Here is a 12,979-nt window from a genome sequence, read left to right on the forward strand (position 1 = left end):
ATCAGATTCAAAAAATGTCTTCTACATCCTGACAGTTTTCTGAAAAAGCTATGTTTCTATGTCAGTCGTTCTTCAATTTTTCAAAAATAGCAGACCTACAAGCTCGAGCTTGTAGATCTGCTATTTTTCAATAGCTAAAGCATAACACAATGCTTACACCAAAAGGGGTTCCTGCCCAAAATGGGTTAAAATGTGTAGAATTCAGAACTTGAGAACTAACTTGATAACTTCTGATCTAGACCTACCAACATGCTAGACGTTTTCTTCCTATGGTTGTTCAAACTGCATACGAGATAATTTAATGATTACTATTAATGTATTGCCAGGAGCCATTCCCATCGTTGAGAGTGGAGGAGGAGCTGGATGGAATAGGATGTACTGGAGAGGAGTACAGGAAAACCCTGAGGTCAGGCATTCTGCTGTTACCTACTGTATACTGCTTCAATATCTAGGCCTAAATCACCAGTCACTGATGCAATATGGATTTTGGGTTTTATTTACTCACAGGGACTCTTTAATACAGCATATTAATATTGTACCACCAACCATAACCTCCATCTTCTTATTTCACCTGTGCTGTCTCTGTGATGACTGTGAAATTATCTCATTCCTACAGTATACCACACTTCCTTAGAACTGTTTGATTGCACTTTGCTCTCACGTTCCTCTTGAGAACAGAAACGGCTAAATCCTTGCTGGTTGTGTGGTGTTCAACAGCACTTATGAAACACATGTTCTCCTAGAATAGAGTATGGAAAACAGGTGGCGAGTTGTAGCCTTCACCAGAATAGATCCAACCAATTAACCACATTATATAACATACTGTATGTTCTGCAAATGAATTGGCCTCTGTCTTTAGTCAACTGGTTCAGGGCTTGATTCATGGGGAAGAGGAGTTTGTGAAGGAGATGAAGGAGTTCACCTTTCACCAGCTGCATCATCTGGAGAGCAGCCGCCATGTTCCCACGAGTGTCCTCAACCAGAGAGAGACCATCTTCAGGAACATCAAGGACATTGTGGACCTACATGAGAAGTAATAAGTGCTTATTACAGGACTTACACAAAGCATTTTACTTGAGTGTACAAACAGAACAAACAAAGTACTGAACAAACAAATACAATTAAATACAGTTACTACAATATATTATTTAGTTATTCTCTATATACCTTTCTTTTCATTAATAAATTCATTTTATTTTGAGCTTGAAACCAATCCTCCCTTTAAAATGCATGAAAAAAGAAACAATAACATATATTTGATAATACAAAGCTTCACAAAGAAATAGTAATGGATTACGCATCTCAAGCAAGTTAAATTAGAATATTATCTTATACAGCAGTAAGGTCAAATGTACCGTGAGTCATCATATTCACTGGGCTAAACATCTTGCCAGGTCCATTCTGCCCGGACTGAGTGTCTGTGCCACAGATGATGATGTTGCCATGCATCTGATGAAGCATGCAGAAGACCTTGAGAAGTATCTCCACTTCATGGTCGGCCAAACACAAGCTGAGGCCTGTGTGACCGACAAGAGTATACAACAATATCTGAAGGTGCTTCAAAAACATATACTATACTGTATATAAAAATATTTTCTTATGTCATTAACTGTTTGTAATGGATGACTAATTGTTTAATGTGTTTGCCATAATCACATGTCAGGAATCAACCGAATCTAGTAGCCATGCTTCCACCATGGACGTCCTCACATTCCTTCAGAGACCAGTGGAGAGAATCCAAACCTACCAAGCCTTGCTCAAGGTCACTTTACATTTTTACTTGTTTGATACATGTACTATATGCCTTCTTTGTTTTTTTTTAAAGATATTTTTTTGCGGCTTACGCCTTTTATTGATTTTTGAAGGGACAGACAGTAGGCTGACAGGAAACGGGAGAGAGATGGGGGGATGACATGCAGTAAAGGCCGTGTCGGGTTCGGGAGTCGAACCCGCGGCACACTGCGACTGGATTACCAGTCCGGTGCCCAGACCGTTACGCCACGGCCTGGGCCGCCTTCTTTGTTTTGATTAGCTTATCTTTATTATTACCCACATAGAACAAGTAATCCTTTATTTTATTTTTTCCATATTTATTTTGTATTTTATTTTTCCCCATAAAAACCCTCAGTACAACATTCATATATTATGTATAAGTATACAAATATAAATTTAAATCATTTACATTATGTATTTACATCATCATCATTTACATCATGTATCTTGTATCATCTCATACCACGGTCAAAATAGGTTAACAATCACAAACTTCAGCATTAATAGTTAGAAGGTACATACAGTACAGCGATAGGGAATATAATATAATTTATTCAGTTTTAAAACTTTCATTAAACAAAAACCTCCATTACAGGATTCCAAATTTGAGTGAAAATGAGTCCTGTTATTGCTTGAAAACCTCAGCTTTTCCAAATGCAACACATTCATGAACTCTTTTCCTGATGTCATAATACATAGTCTAAGTTCCAGCAAGTAATCTTTTAATGAAAGAAAAGTCATGTGTTTATAGGAGCTAATCAAGAATAAAGCCAAAAGTGGTCAAAGCTGCTGTCTGCTGGAGGATGCCTTCTCTCTGGTCTCCTGTCTGCCCTGGAGGTCTGACAACATGCATCAGCTCTCCGTCATAGAGAGCTACCCAGCTCCTCTGTCTACCTTGGGGGAACCTGTACGACAGGTAACCCATATTCTGTATGCATTCTACAACAGCGATTCAACATAGCCTACACAAAATACTTTACTTTATACGTTTGTCATGTCGAAAGAATCACATTATGTATTCTGATGAGACAATTAAGCCACATTCCAAGGGTCTGGATTTGATCCCTAGCACTGCCAATTCACAGAGTAGCATGGATTGATTGTGGGCTACATGCTACAATTATTTACCATCCAGCGTCTGACCAAAGTTCTTATGACTCATCATGAGAAAAATGTTATTAAAATGAGTTAAGTACTGCATGAGAGCTGATGAGGGCGCCCTTGTTGCTCAGCTGATGCCGGCAATAATTCACTCCAACCTACTTGCTTTGGTAGAGTATAGCACTAAGTTAGTGCCACTAACACTCCTACAGTATGTTTAAATGGTTCGATTTCTCTCTGCCAGGGTGTTCTCACTGTGTGGGAGGAAACGCCAGAGATTAAGACAGCCACTAGAGGGCACCAGAGACAGGTTTTCCTCTTCAAGGATTGCGTTGTCTTGTGTAAACTGAAGAGAGACCCTGGCATGAACTGTGATACCTATGCCTTCAGGAACAAAATGAAGGTAAAGTAGTTCTATGACCGAGTATTTAAAAAATACATGAAATATGAAATAAGGGCAGTTGTACAGTTATAGGCTATACATTATGAAAAAGCACTTTTTCCTCTTCCTTCTCCCTGCCCAGCTGAACGATGTGTTAGTGAAGGACACTGTGGATGGAGATGAGAGATCCTGGGGGCTTTGGCATGAGCACAGAGGTTCAGTGAGGAGGTACTCGCTGCAGGGTCGCTCCACTCTGGTCAAGCTCTCCTGGCTCAAAGACCTCAAAGAGCTGCAGCAGCGCTCCAGCTTGGTTACTAACAGTGAGTCTTATTTTGATACTTCTAGATCTGCTATTTTAAATTTCTGACATTTTAACAATGCAAATGGAGGTACATGGCCAAATATTATATTTGGGGGGGGGCGAGGTCCTTGACATGAAAAGGTTTGAGAAGCACTAGTCTATTGGTTCTATAGTGATTTCAGTGTTTTTACTGTTCTCTGTTAACAGGCCCAGCAGTGTTTGAGATCCTTCTGTCTGACTGTACCACAAAGATTGGGCAGACCGTCAAACTGACATGCAAGGTCACAGGAATGCCCAAACCGGTGGTCACCTGGTTTAAAGGTAAATTTAAAGAACAGTATTTTTTACTATTCAGCCGCGTGCAGGTGCATTCTGGTTTTACAGTATCAAATGACAGCACTGCCATAATTTGAAACTATAACATTTATTCTCTCTAGAGATGTTTTGCTGAAGTTACATCAGTGCACAAGCTTACGTGAACATTTCCCTTTTCCTTTCCTATATTTTCAATGCAGCGATATATCTTGAACATATATTATCATTGAACATCATAGTGTGAATGTGATGTCCTCTCCCTAGATGGTCTTCCTTTGGAGGATGGGCCCCGTCACATCATCACATCTGACCGCTCAGGCACATGCTGCCTCATCCTGGATGGGATCACCCCAGAAGACTCTGGCCAGTATGTCTGCTACGCTGCCAGCTCTATGGGCAATGCTAGCACACTGGCCAAGCTTGTGGTGGAGGGTGAGTGTATACCACACGACAGAGGGCACTGCTATCAATGTCATGTTCCTTGGCTGTGATGATAGAACATTCTTAAAGGTATAGAGCGACAGACAATATTTAAAAAAAATCACACCCGTGTGAATTGTGGGGCACTCCATTATACATCATCATACATCATCTAAATCCGGCCAATCACAATTTGCATCCTCACCTTCGTCTTCAATCTGGTGTTTACACAATGTTTGTGTTTACACAAACATTCAAAGCTGGCCAGGGGGGCTAGTGCCCCTCAAAAAAAAATCATATGGTAATTACTCTGAAATGCCCTCTCTGGGTAATACGGATATGAAGTATCAAGAGATCAGCTATATTTGCAATGCCCTGGAACCCTTTGTACATGCAGGGCCTTTTCCTGTTCTTTGGTTCTTTGTGCACTGGGTAAATCTGTTCTTTGGGCATACTGTATAAACTATTACATGGAAACATTTACAGTACAGTGCAAGTATAATTTGCTTCCCTCGTTTGCATGCCCCTTTGTTGTGTTAAAGCCACATGAGTGCATACTGTACATATACGTTCAGAATGAGAGTATAAATGGGCCGGATTATAATGATCCTTTCATATATTACTGTTCAGTATCTTGTATATTTCAGTGCTGCTCACTGTATTTTTCTCCTCTACAGTCCCACCCAGGTTTGTTAGTCGGCTGGAAAGCACCTGTTTAATGGAAGGAGAGGATGTCCAGTTCACCTGCTCTACACTCACCTGTCCTTTACCACGAATAAGGTATGGACAATCTTGAAGAAGAACTCACAATATAATTTATTTGACCATACACATTGTGTCAAACCTGTTGATGTCTCGATAAGGTGGTTGAAAGATGGCACAGAGTTGGCTGACGGGCAGAAATACCACATAGTGAATGATGCCCGCAGTGGGGTCTTGACTCTGACCATAATGAAGCCGACAGAGGCAGACATTGGACATTATGAGTGTGAGGTATGAGACCTACATCAGAATAAGCTGTAATACACACATCAAGTATTTAAAAGTGAATCGTTGTCATTTTCCAAATATATTTTGAATATATTTTGTTGTTTTAGCTTTGGAATCAGCTGGGCTGCAATAAGTGCAAAGCAGGGCTGTGTCCCGCCTACATACCATCGATGGTCATTGAGAATGACCAACCGCAGGACTTGTCTCCCAAAGGTAGGACAGTCCCACCCAATCAAGGTACAGTAAATGTCCTGTTCAGATGTGGGATTACACACAAGAGCGTTTTCACGTGCATCTTCCTCATTAGTAATTATAGTGCCATAAGTTGTATACCACAGTGATTTCATAGATGGGCCATGTTTCATTTTCTGAATTCATAATTCAAGCTCTTTTTGAAGAATGTGGCTTCAGGAAGCACATGCCATGCACAATAGCCATTGTTCAGTTTCACTTCACTTCACTTTACATTACATCATATCACATCTCTTCACTTTACAACATTTTTCAACACTTCAGTCTCCACCCCAAACCCAAACCTTCATCAAGTTTATGGCATCTCATTCCCCGATTGACACGTTTTTCCTCCATTCCACACATACTGACACCATCAATACCACCACCAACAACTGCTGGTACCATTCAACATCATATCCATGAATCCACAAAAAATACACATTTTTGCTGTATTGCGTGCTTGCGCGCGTGTGCATGTGCGTGTGTGTGTGTGTCGCACGCACACACACGCGTGCGTGCGTGTGCGCGCAAGTGTGTTTCATCATTTTTCTTGTTTCCAGAGATGAGAGGGATTAGAACAGATTGGATCAATGATCCACTAGATTGATCTCGGTGCTCCAAAAGTCAGTAAAACTAGTGAATTTCCAGTGCTAATAGCTGATATTTACACATAGAGTACCTACTACTAGTAATTCATTGTTTAGTCAATCAGTATCCAAAACATTTAGTTAAAAAATTATGTCCAAAAAATACAGCTCAGATAACTAAAGCAATTAACTTATACTCACTTATTGCTCACTGGTGAAATTACAGTATTACAGAATTTACAGTATTACTCAAATTAGTTTTCCTTTTGACTTTTGGACGCAGTTGAGTGCTACTGTATATCCTATTCATTTTCTGTAACCTACCTGCCCATCGCACAGCAGTTCCTCATGGGCACCTTTCCATGTAAGTCATCATCTTCATAGTAACAAGTGCCATTCAACATACGTTCATTTCTGTGTTCACCTTTCTCCTCTCACCCATGCATGCCCAGCTAACTGTTCACCTCTGTCAATACGAGATGGTCATGTGCTTAGGGGGGTGTCCTCTACACCCCCTGTGGGTGTGGGGCTTTGGCCCGTGCCCTGTTGATGTGGTGGGTTAATGGGGTTGTCAGCGCCAATCTTGAGGTAAGAACTGTATCTCCATAACTGGGCTCTGAAGGTGAAGGTAAAGGTACTGTACGTTCTCTCACCTTTTCCTTTACCAAGCACTTTGGATAGACAATGACTAATAATATTACAAATCAACACAAAATTCTTTAATAGAGATATTGCTATTTTAGATTGAGTCTGAATAGTGATATGGTTGTTCTAGATGCAGACTCTGAGGGCTGGTCCACGGCCCTCGTGAAGAAATGGTTGCAGGCTGACTTCAGTGCTACCTCTATTGCCAAGATTTTCTTCTCAGAACAGTAAGTCCACAGCTACAGACCTTGTACACACAATTCAGTGTGTTTCAGACCGCTGTGTTTTTTCTCTGCAACTTCTAACCCTTAGAAGAGCAATCACGGGAAAACCCGTGAAGTAATAGCGTTCCGTAAATGGGCAATCACTGGAAAACCCGTGATTCTGTTTCTTGATTAATATCGATATATTAATAACCTCCGCATCGCTGTGTGAAGTCCCTTTGTTGAAATTCCAACTGCAATACCCAGAAATCCCGTGTCACGTAACACGCGCGCACATCTTGGCTATAAAACGTGCCCGCCCCCTGGGGATCTGCATGCCTGGCCTGCATGGGGAGCAAGCCAGCTGCTTGCGGGCTTTCTGAGTTCGCTCTTCCCGGCCTGGCTCGAGCGATGACACCGTACTACGATCTGGACGGGTGACCAGATTTTTCTATGGTAAGAATCTTATTGTCTGAAACATTATATGCTATATCTATTCAGTGTGTATTATAGTTTCTAATCGCTGTTTGCTGCGCCGCTGGGGTAAGGCAGGCCGCTGAGCTAATGTGTTTTTTTTTCTTTGCCGAGCCTCTGGAGCGTAGCTAGCGTTACAGGCTGCGGCCTGCGCTCCAGAAGCTCTGCAAAGTTAAAAAAACAAACACTGCACAAATGGTTACATACATACGTGATACTAATTATACAATCATCCATTTGTAGCGACGACTCGGCACAATAAAATCATTTGATCGCTAGCAGTCATCGGAGAATATATAAGGGTCGGTATTAGCCCAAACCGACCATGTAGCTGCTAATTAGTTAGCATTACTATTAGCTATTTGTAGCATCGGCCCACGGCAGCACAATAAATGTATTTGATCGCCGGGTAAAAAACACCATGTAATGGACATATATAGTAGCGAGCACTGACTACAGCTAAATGTGTCTTTATTTGTATATACATCAGGCGAGCCGCGAGGACGAGGACGACCGAGGACCATGATGATGATGATGATGCTGATGATGACGATGAAGAAGAAAAAGACTTCTCCGACACTGAACCAGATACATTAATTCATTTCAGGGGGCAGTTGTGTTTTCTATTTAGCCTACACAGTACACACCGTCAAGAACTGGACTGCAGTGGTTTGGGGACACTGGGGGAGGCGTAACTGTTTTGTATGTAGAATGAATAGTTTATTTCGATCTTTTGAGAGGGAGACATTACACAAAAACAGTTTACTTTTTCTTTTGTGATCGAAAAGGCATAGGCAGAAGCTTAAAGCTTATTAGTGCCTATCCTTATCTCAACGTATTCCAAAATACTGTTGAAGATATGCATAACAATCAACATATAAACAAAACAAACAAATGACATTTATAGAAGAATAGAAAATTAAACAAACAAAAAACAACAGACAACGAGAAAAAACAAAACAAGGAGTGGAAAAAAGACAAACAGACAACGCTACAATGTTATACCTTAGTCCAACACTATACATGGCATAAACAAGGCTCAGCTCCCCGCTCATTCCAGGTTATATCTATGCAATAATTCCTGTTTGAGCCTCTTTTTAAATTGTTTTAGGCTGTAGGCCTATTTATTTTCTGTAATATATGTATTATAATTTTATTATGTTGGTAGTCAGAATAAATAAAAATGCACTATTTCAATCCGAGATACATGTCATTTTTTTACACTATTCTGAGGTTTATGTTCTGACTAAGCGAGTTTCAACTGTGATTTACTCTGTAACGGTAGATGGTAAGAACCCAATTTTTTTTTTATATAATACAGTAAACATTCAAGTCTACATTTCTATACATATCATAGGCACCAAGTCCGGAAAACTATGTCATTGGATGTGTTTTTTATCAAAACTGTGTTTCTTCATAACAGGTTTTTGAGATACATGAATGAATAGACTAGGGTACTGGTAAGACTATGTAAACATATTATATATCGAAATCTTCGTTAAAATGTCAAGTTTCATGAAAGAATAACAGTGAGTTTCTATCTTGTTCCAGTAGGGGGCAGTAGGCGGTTTTATTTGGGTTGGTCAGTTTGGTAATGACTGACCATGCTATTTATAGATGGCAAAATATCTACAGTGGTACATGTGGGAAACTTTTTATTTTTTTATTATTGAACTAGACAAATCACCCTTTAAAATGAGATATGTCATAGGTATGGGCTCCCTGTAGAAAAAAAGCTGTTACCAAAATAAACCTTAAAATGATTGTATCTTTTTTCCATGTGCTAAAAAGCACTTTTGAAAAAAGCGCATTTTTTTTAAATGGCTTCCAACACAAAAACTATACATTGTATCAACTCAATTCAATTTTTCCTGGAAGAAAACTTGTCAAGCTTTCTCTGAAGGTCTTTTATTGTCACAGAGTCACAACAGAGAATTTTCAATAAATCATTCAAAAACGCATATTTCCCATAGAGAAAAGCAATAACAACATGGGATTTGACTTGAACACTTCAGAGGGCTAATACTTGATTCACAATCAAGTATGACACAATCTAGTGTCATACGATACGACAATATTACATGGCGCTACTTCTCCATTGAACTTCAATGTTCTTTTCTGTAACCTTATTACTGCTCATTCTTGTACCAGGAGAAAGGTTGCCCGATTAGACAATAGTGTTTTCGCAGTAAGATCATTAAAGAGGGTATAGTTTAAGCTAAAACAACTCGGCTGGACTGACAACTTCTTTACGAGTACCTGTTTGGGGTGGTTACATTAATGCCAGGGACACAAGCAACCTTAACAGGCTGGTCAGAAAAGCTGGATATGCCGTTGGGGCTACCCTGGATGGGGTGGAGGAGGTGATGAAGGTTGAGCACTATGTTAAGGGTATGTACATGTACTATGTTGAGGGTGTACAGTATATTAGCCATTTATTGAGGGTGTTGCGTTCATTAGTTTTTACCCTGCTGTATCTACAATACTTATTTCTTGCCCTGTAATCGGTGTCTTAACTGATGGTGTGATCAGCTTCCCTGTCCTCTTGTGCTCCCCTCCAGACCTGAGCATAGCCCCGACCAGGCTGGTGTCACCGTTCCATCTGCAGAACAGGTGGTGCAAGAACCTGTTTATTATCCAGAGGAAGAGGAGGAAGAGCTCTATATCTCAGAGTCTATGCAGGAAATTCCAGATGGTATTTTTTTCCCTCTAACTTTAGAGTTTCTTATTCCCGTGAGTGTTTTCACATTACCGGTGCTCACTAAGCAACTTCCTGTCCAGCTCCGCCCTCCATCCAGGTCCCCACCGAGGACCTTTGCGTAGAGCCCGGCCAATCAGCTGTCTTTACTGCCATCATCACAGGAAAGCCAATCCCGCAGATACAGTGGTACAAGGTAAGCCTAGATCGAAGAGAATTTTGCATGACCAAAATTAGTATAATAAAAAATAACGTTCTCTTCTGTGATTGGAGGACGGTGAGGAGCTGTCTGCCAATGACAATGTGGAGATAGTGCAGCACGGTGCGCGCTGCTCAGTGACCATTGTATGCCCCGAGGGTGAGGACAGTGGCATCTACACCTGTTTTGCCTTTAATGAGTCTGGTCATGACTCATGCCAGGCCCAGCTTACTGTGGTGGAAGGTGAGACTTCAGAATGTATTGCTGTGCACAGCTCTTCTGTCGGTATATAAATGAGTTTTGCAGATGAGTGTACGACATAATCGTACTCACAGATGTGAAAACAAAATATGAATCAGTAGTTGAATTAAAGTTAGTCATTGGAAGCAAGAGAACATTGTGTTTGAAGCGTCTCAGCATCCCATTTGTTTTTCTGTAGTTGAACTGGAATCTCAGGAGGTGGAGCTGGGGAAAAGGAGAAAGCTATTCTCTGTCTATGACGTCCATGAGGAAATTGGAAGGTGAATATCTCGGTTACTGTATATATACTTTGCTGTAATTGGACGTCGCCTTTTCAAGGATATGATATGACCTTTAATTATCGTCTCACCTGTGCTTTAGGGGAACGTTTGGGGTGTTGAAGCGTGTAGTCCACAGAAGGACTGGCGAAGGCTTTGCTGCCAAGTTCCTGCCACTCAGAAGCAGAACTAGGACTCGCGCTTTCCAGGAGAGAGATCTGTTGTCCCGCCTCGCTCATCCCAGAGTGGCCTGTCTGCTGGATTTCTTCTGCACCCGACGCACTCTCATCCTGGTCACTGAAGTGTATCCTTCTCATGTCACATTTAGGCATCTAGTAATTTAGCATTATACATAATAACTGCAATTATAGCAAAAGGAGAATAAGCCTAAATGTGATCGTATCTTTATCTTATAGACCTATTGTTTTGCTTTTGTGATGTTCTTGTTCTATGATGCCATTATGACATTATTAGTATTACCAACACAGAGCACTCAGACACATACTGTGGGAGAGTTTAATTCTATAACATAAATCTTGTTGGTTTTGTTGGTGTTTCACTTGATATCATGTAGCCATAAGAATGCATGTGATTGTTACTTTTTGATTTGGAAATTTGTAATCTGAGCACCATTTGAAAAGAGGACTCAACTGAAGTGTCTTCCGCAAATAAATAAATAAAGCTTAATAAAAGCAAACGCATGAATATTCCATAACAATATTTTCAGCTGCTGCTCTCATGGACTGCTTGATCATTTGTTACTGAAGGGATCAGTCACGGAGAGAGAGGTAAACCTTGCCTTGTCTTGACTTATTTATAATAAAAACATGTATTTTTGTTTTTTCAATATAATATAATTATGTTGATGTTTTGTCTGTTTAGTTGATGATTGCATCAATCTTGGCATTTTCATTTCAGGTCCAGTTGTACATCCATCAAATCCTGGAAGGAGTTGGTCACATTCACAGCATGAACATCTTGCATCTGGACATCAAAGTAATTTTTTTGTCCCTTTAGAATTCTATTATTAATCTCTACAGTACTGTATTACATTACCTCAATTTCAAAAATTGGGAAAATAGTAGGGGTGCACGCATGAAATTATGACCGATATCCGAGCTCCGATTATTTGCAGGGTCATATCTGCCGATACCGAATCTGACCTATTACGTATATTATACGGATTATGCTGCCTTCAAACATTAGAAATACACAAAACAAAAGCGACTGAGCCATTGCCCTGTGAAAATAATCTGGATTATTTTGAGACCAATCCAATACCGATATGGCATTGTTATGGCCGATATGGCCGATTTCAATATGCTACCGATTTGATCATGCATCACTAGAAAATAGCAAAGAGCTCACAGTGCATTGTGAGCTCTTTTGTGAGCTTATTTTAGAAAATGTTGACATGCCCAAAATAACATTTTGTAATTCTCACAGCCTGAGAACATCCTGATGGTGTATCCGCCCAGAGACGAAATCAAAATCTGTGACTTTGGCTTTTGCCAAGAAATGGACTCATCCAGACACCAGTACAGCACGTTTGGTATACCAGAGTTTGTTGCCCCTGAGATTGTTCATCAAGAGCCAGTCACTAAAGCCTCTGATATATGGTGAGTTGTAATTATGAACTGGTGAGTTGTAATTATGAACTGTGTGTGTCTGTGTCTGTGATGTGCGTGCATAATTTTTATTATTTTTGTCAGTCCTATGTGGTTGGCAACTGACTTTTACTTCCTACCCTTTTAAGCCATGTTCAGTTTGAGATGGGGAAAGGGAAATGAGATGATGCAGGATTACAGAAATGTACTACTGTGTTTGTTTTCTGCCAGGTCTGTGGGTGTTATGGCCTATCTGTTGTGAGTATCTATGCACTTTCAGTACAGTCTCTTGAAATGTTATATTCCCCATGAGAACACTGTTGATGTAATTCATTAGGCTTCCTACCAATAAACATTTCCTTGTGGCTCCTCGTAGTCTGCTGTGCCGATGTCCATTTGTGGGTGAGACTGATCGCGCTACACTGCTGAGAGTGGGGGAGGGGACCCTCAACTGGGATGCCCCTGATGTCATCAACAGGAGCCCTGAGGCCCAGAGCTTCCTCCGCTCGCTCCTGCAGCCAGACCCAGAGTG

The 12,979-nt window shown here is 40.6% G+C and overlaps 1 protein-coding gene across 1 annotated transcript in view; it reads left to right on the plus strand.

The window, feature by feature from the left end:
* The window catches only part of obscna (obscurin, cytoskeletal calmodulin and titin-interacting RhoGEF a), a 62,770-nt gene that overhangs the window by 42,551 nt on the left and 7,240 nt on the right, over positions 1-12,979 (plus strand). The window contains exons 50-72 of the mRNA XM_083766932.1: positions 327-406; positions 860-1,033; positions 1,395-1,554; positions 1,664-1,762; positions 2,525-2,689; positions 3,119-3,277; positions 3,399-3,576; positions 3,765-3,878; positions 4,137-4,304; positions 4,970-5,072; positions 5,156-5,285; positions 5,390-5,495; positions 6,879-6,975; positions 9,987-10,120; positions 10,207-10,319; positions 10,397-10,565; positions 10,762-10,843; positions 10,944-11,144; positions 11,568-11,628; positions 11,759-11,836; positions 12,287-12,459; positions 12,679-12,705; positions 12,824-12,976. Coding sequence (XP_083623058.1) covers positions 327-406; positions 860-1,033; positions 1,395-1,554; positions 1,664-1,762; positions 2,525-2,689; positions 3,119-3,277; positions 3,399-3,576; positions 3,765-3,878; positions 4,137-4,304; positions 4,970-5,072; positions 5,156-5,285; positions 5,390-5,495; positions 6,879-6,975; positions 9,987-10,120; positions 10,207-10,319; positions 10,397-10,565; positions 10,762-10,843; positions 10,944-11,144; positions 11,568-11,628; positions 11,759-11,836; positions 12,287-12,459; positions 12,679-12,705; positions 12,824-12,976 — 2,924 coding nt within the window. The remainder of the gene's footprint in view (positions 1-326; positions 407-859; positions 1,034-1,394; positions 1,555-1,663; positions 1,763-2,524; positions 2,690-3,118; positions 3,278-3,398; positions 3,577-3,764; positions 3,879-4,136; positions 4,305-4,969; positions 5,073-5,155; positions 5,286-5,389; positions 5,496-6,878; positions 6,976-9,986; positions 10,121-10,206; positions 10,320-10,396; positions 10,566-10,761; positions 10,844-10,943; positions 11,145-11,567; positions 11,629-11,758; positions 11,837-12,286; positions 12,460-12,678; positions 12,706-12,823; positions 12,977-12,979) is intronic.

This window comes from Protomyctophum parallelum (assembly GCF_964188405.1).
Source record: "Protomyctophum parallelum genome assembly, chromosome: 6".
NCBI lineage: Eukaryota > Metazoa > Chordata > Actinopteri > Myctophiformes > Myctophidae > Protomyctophum > Protomyctophum parallelum.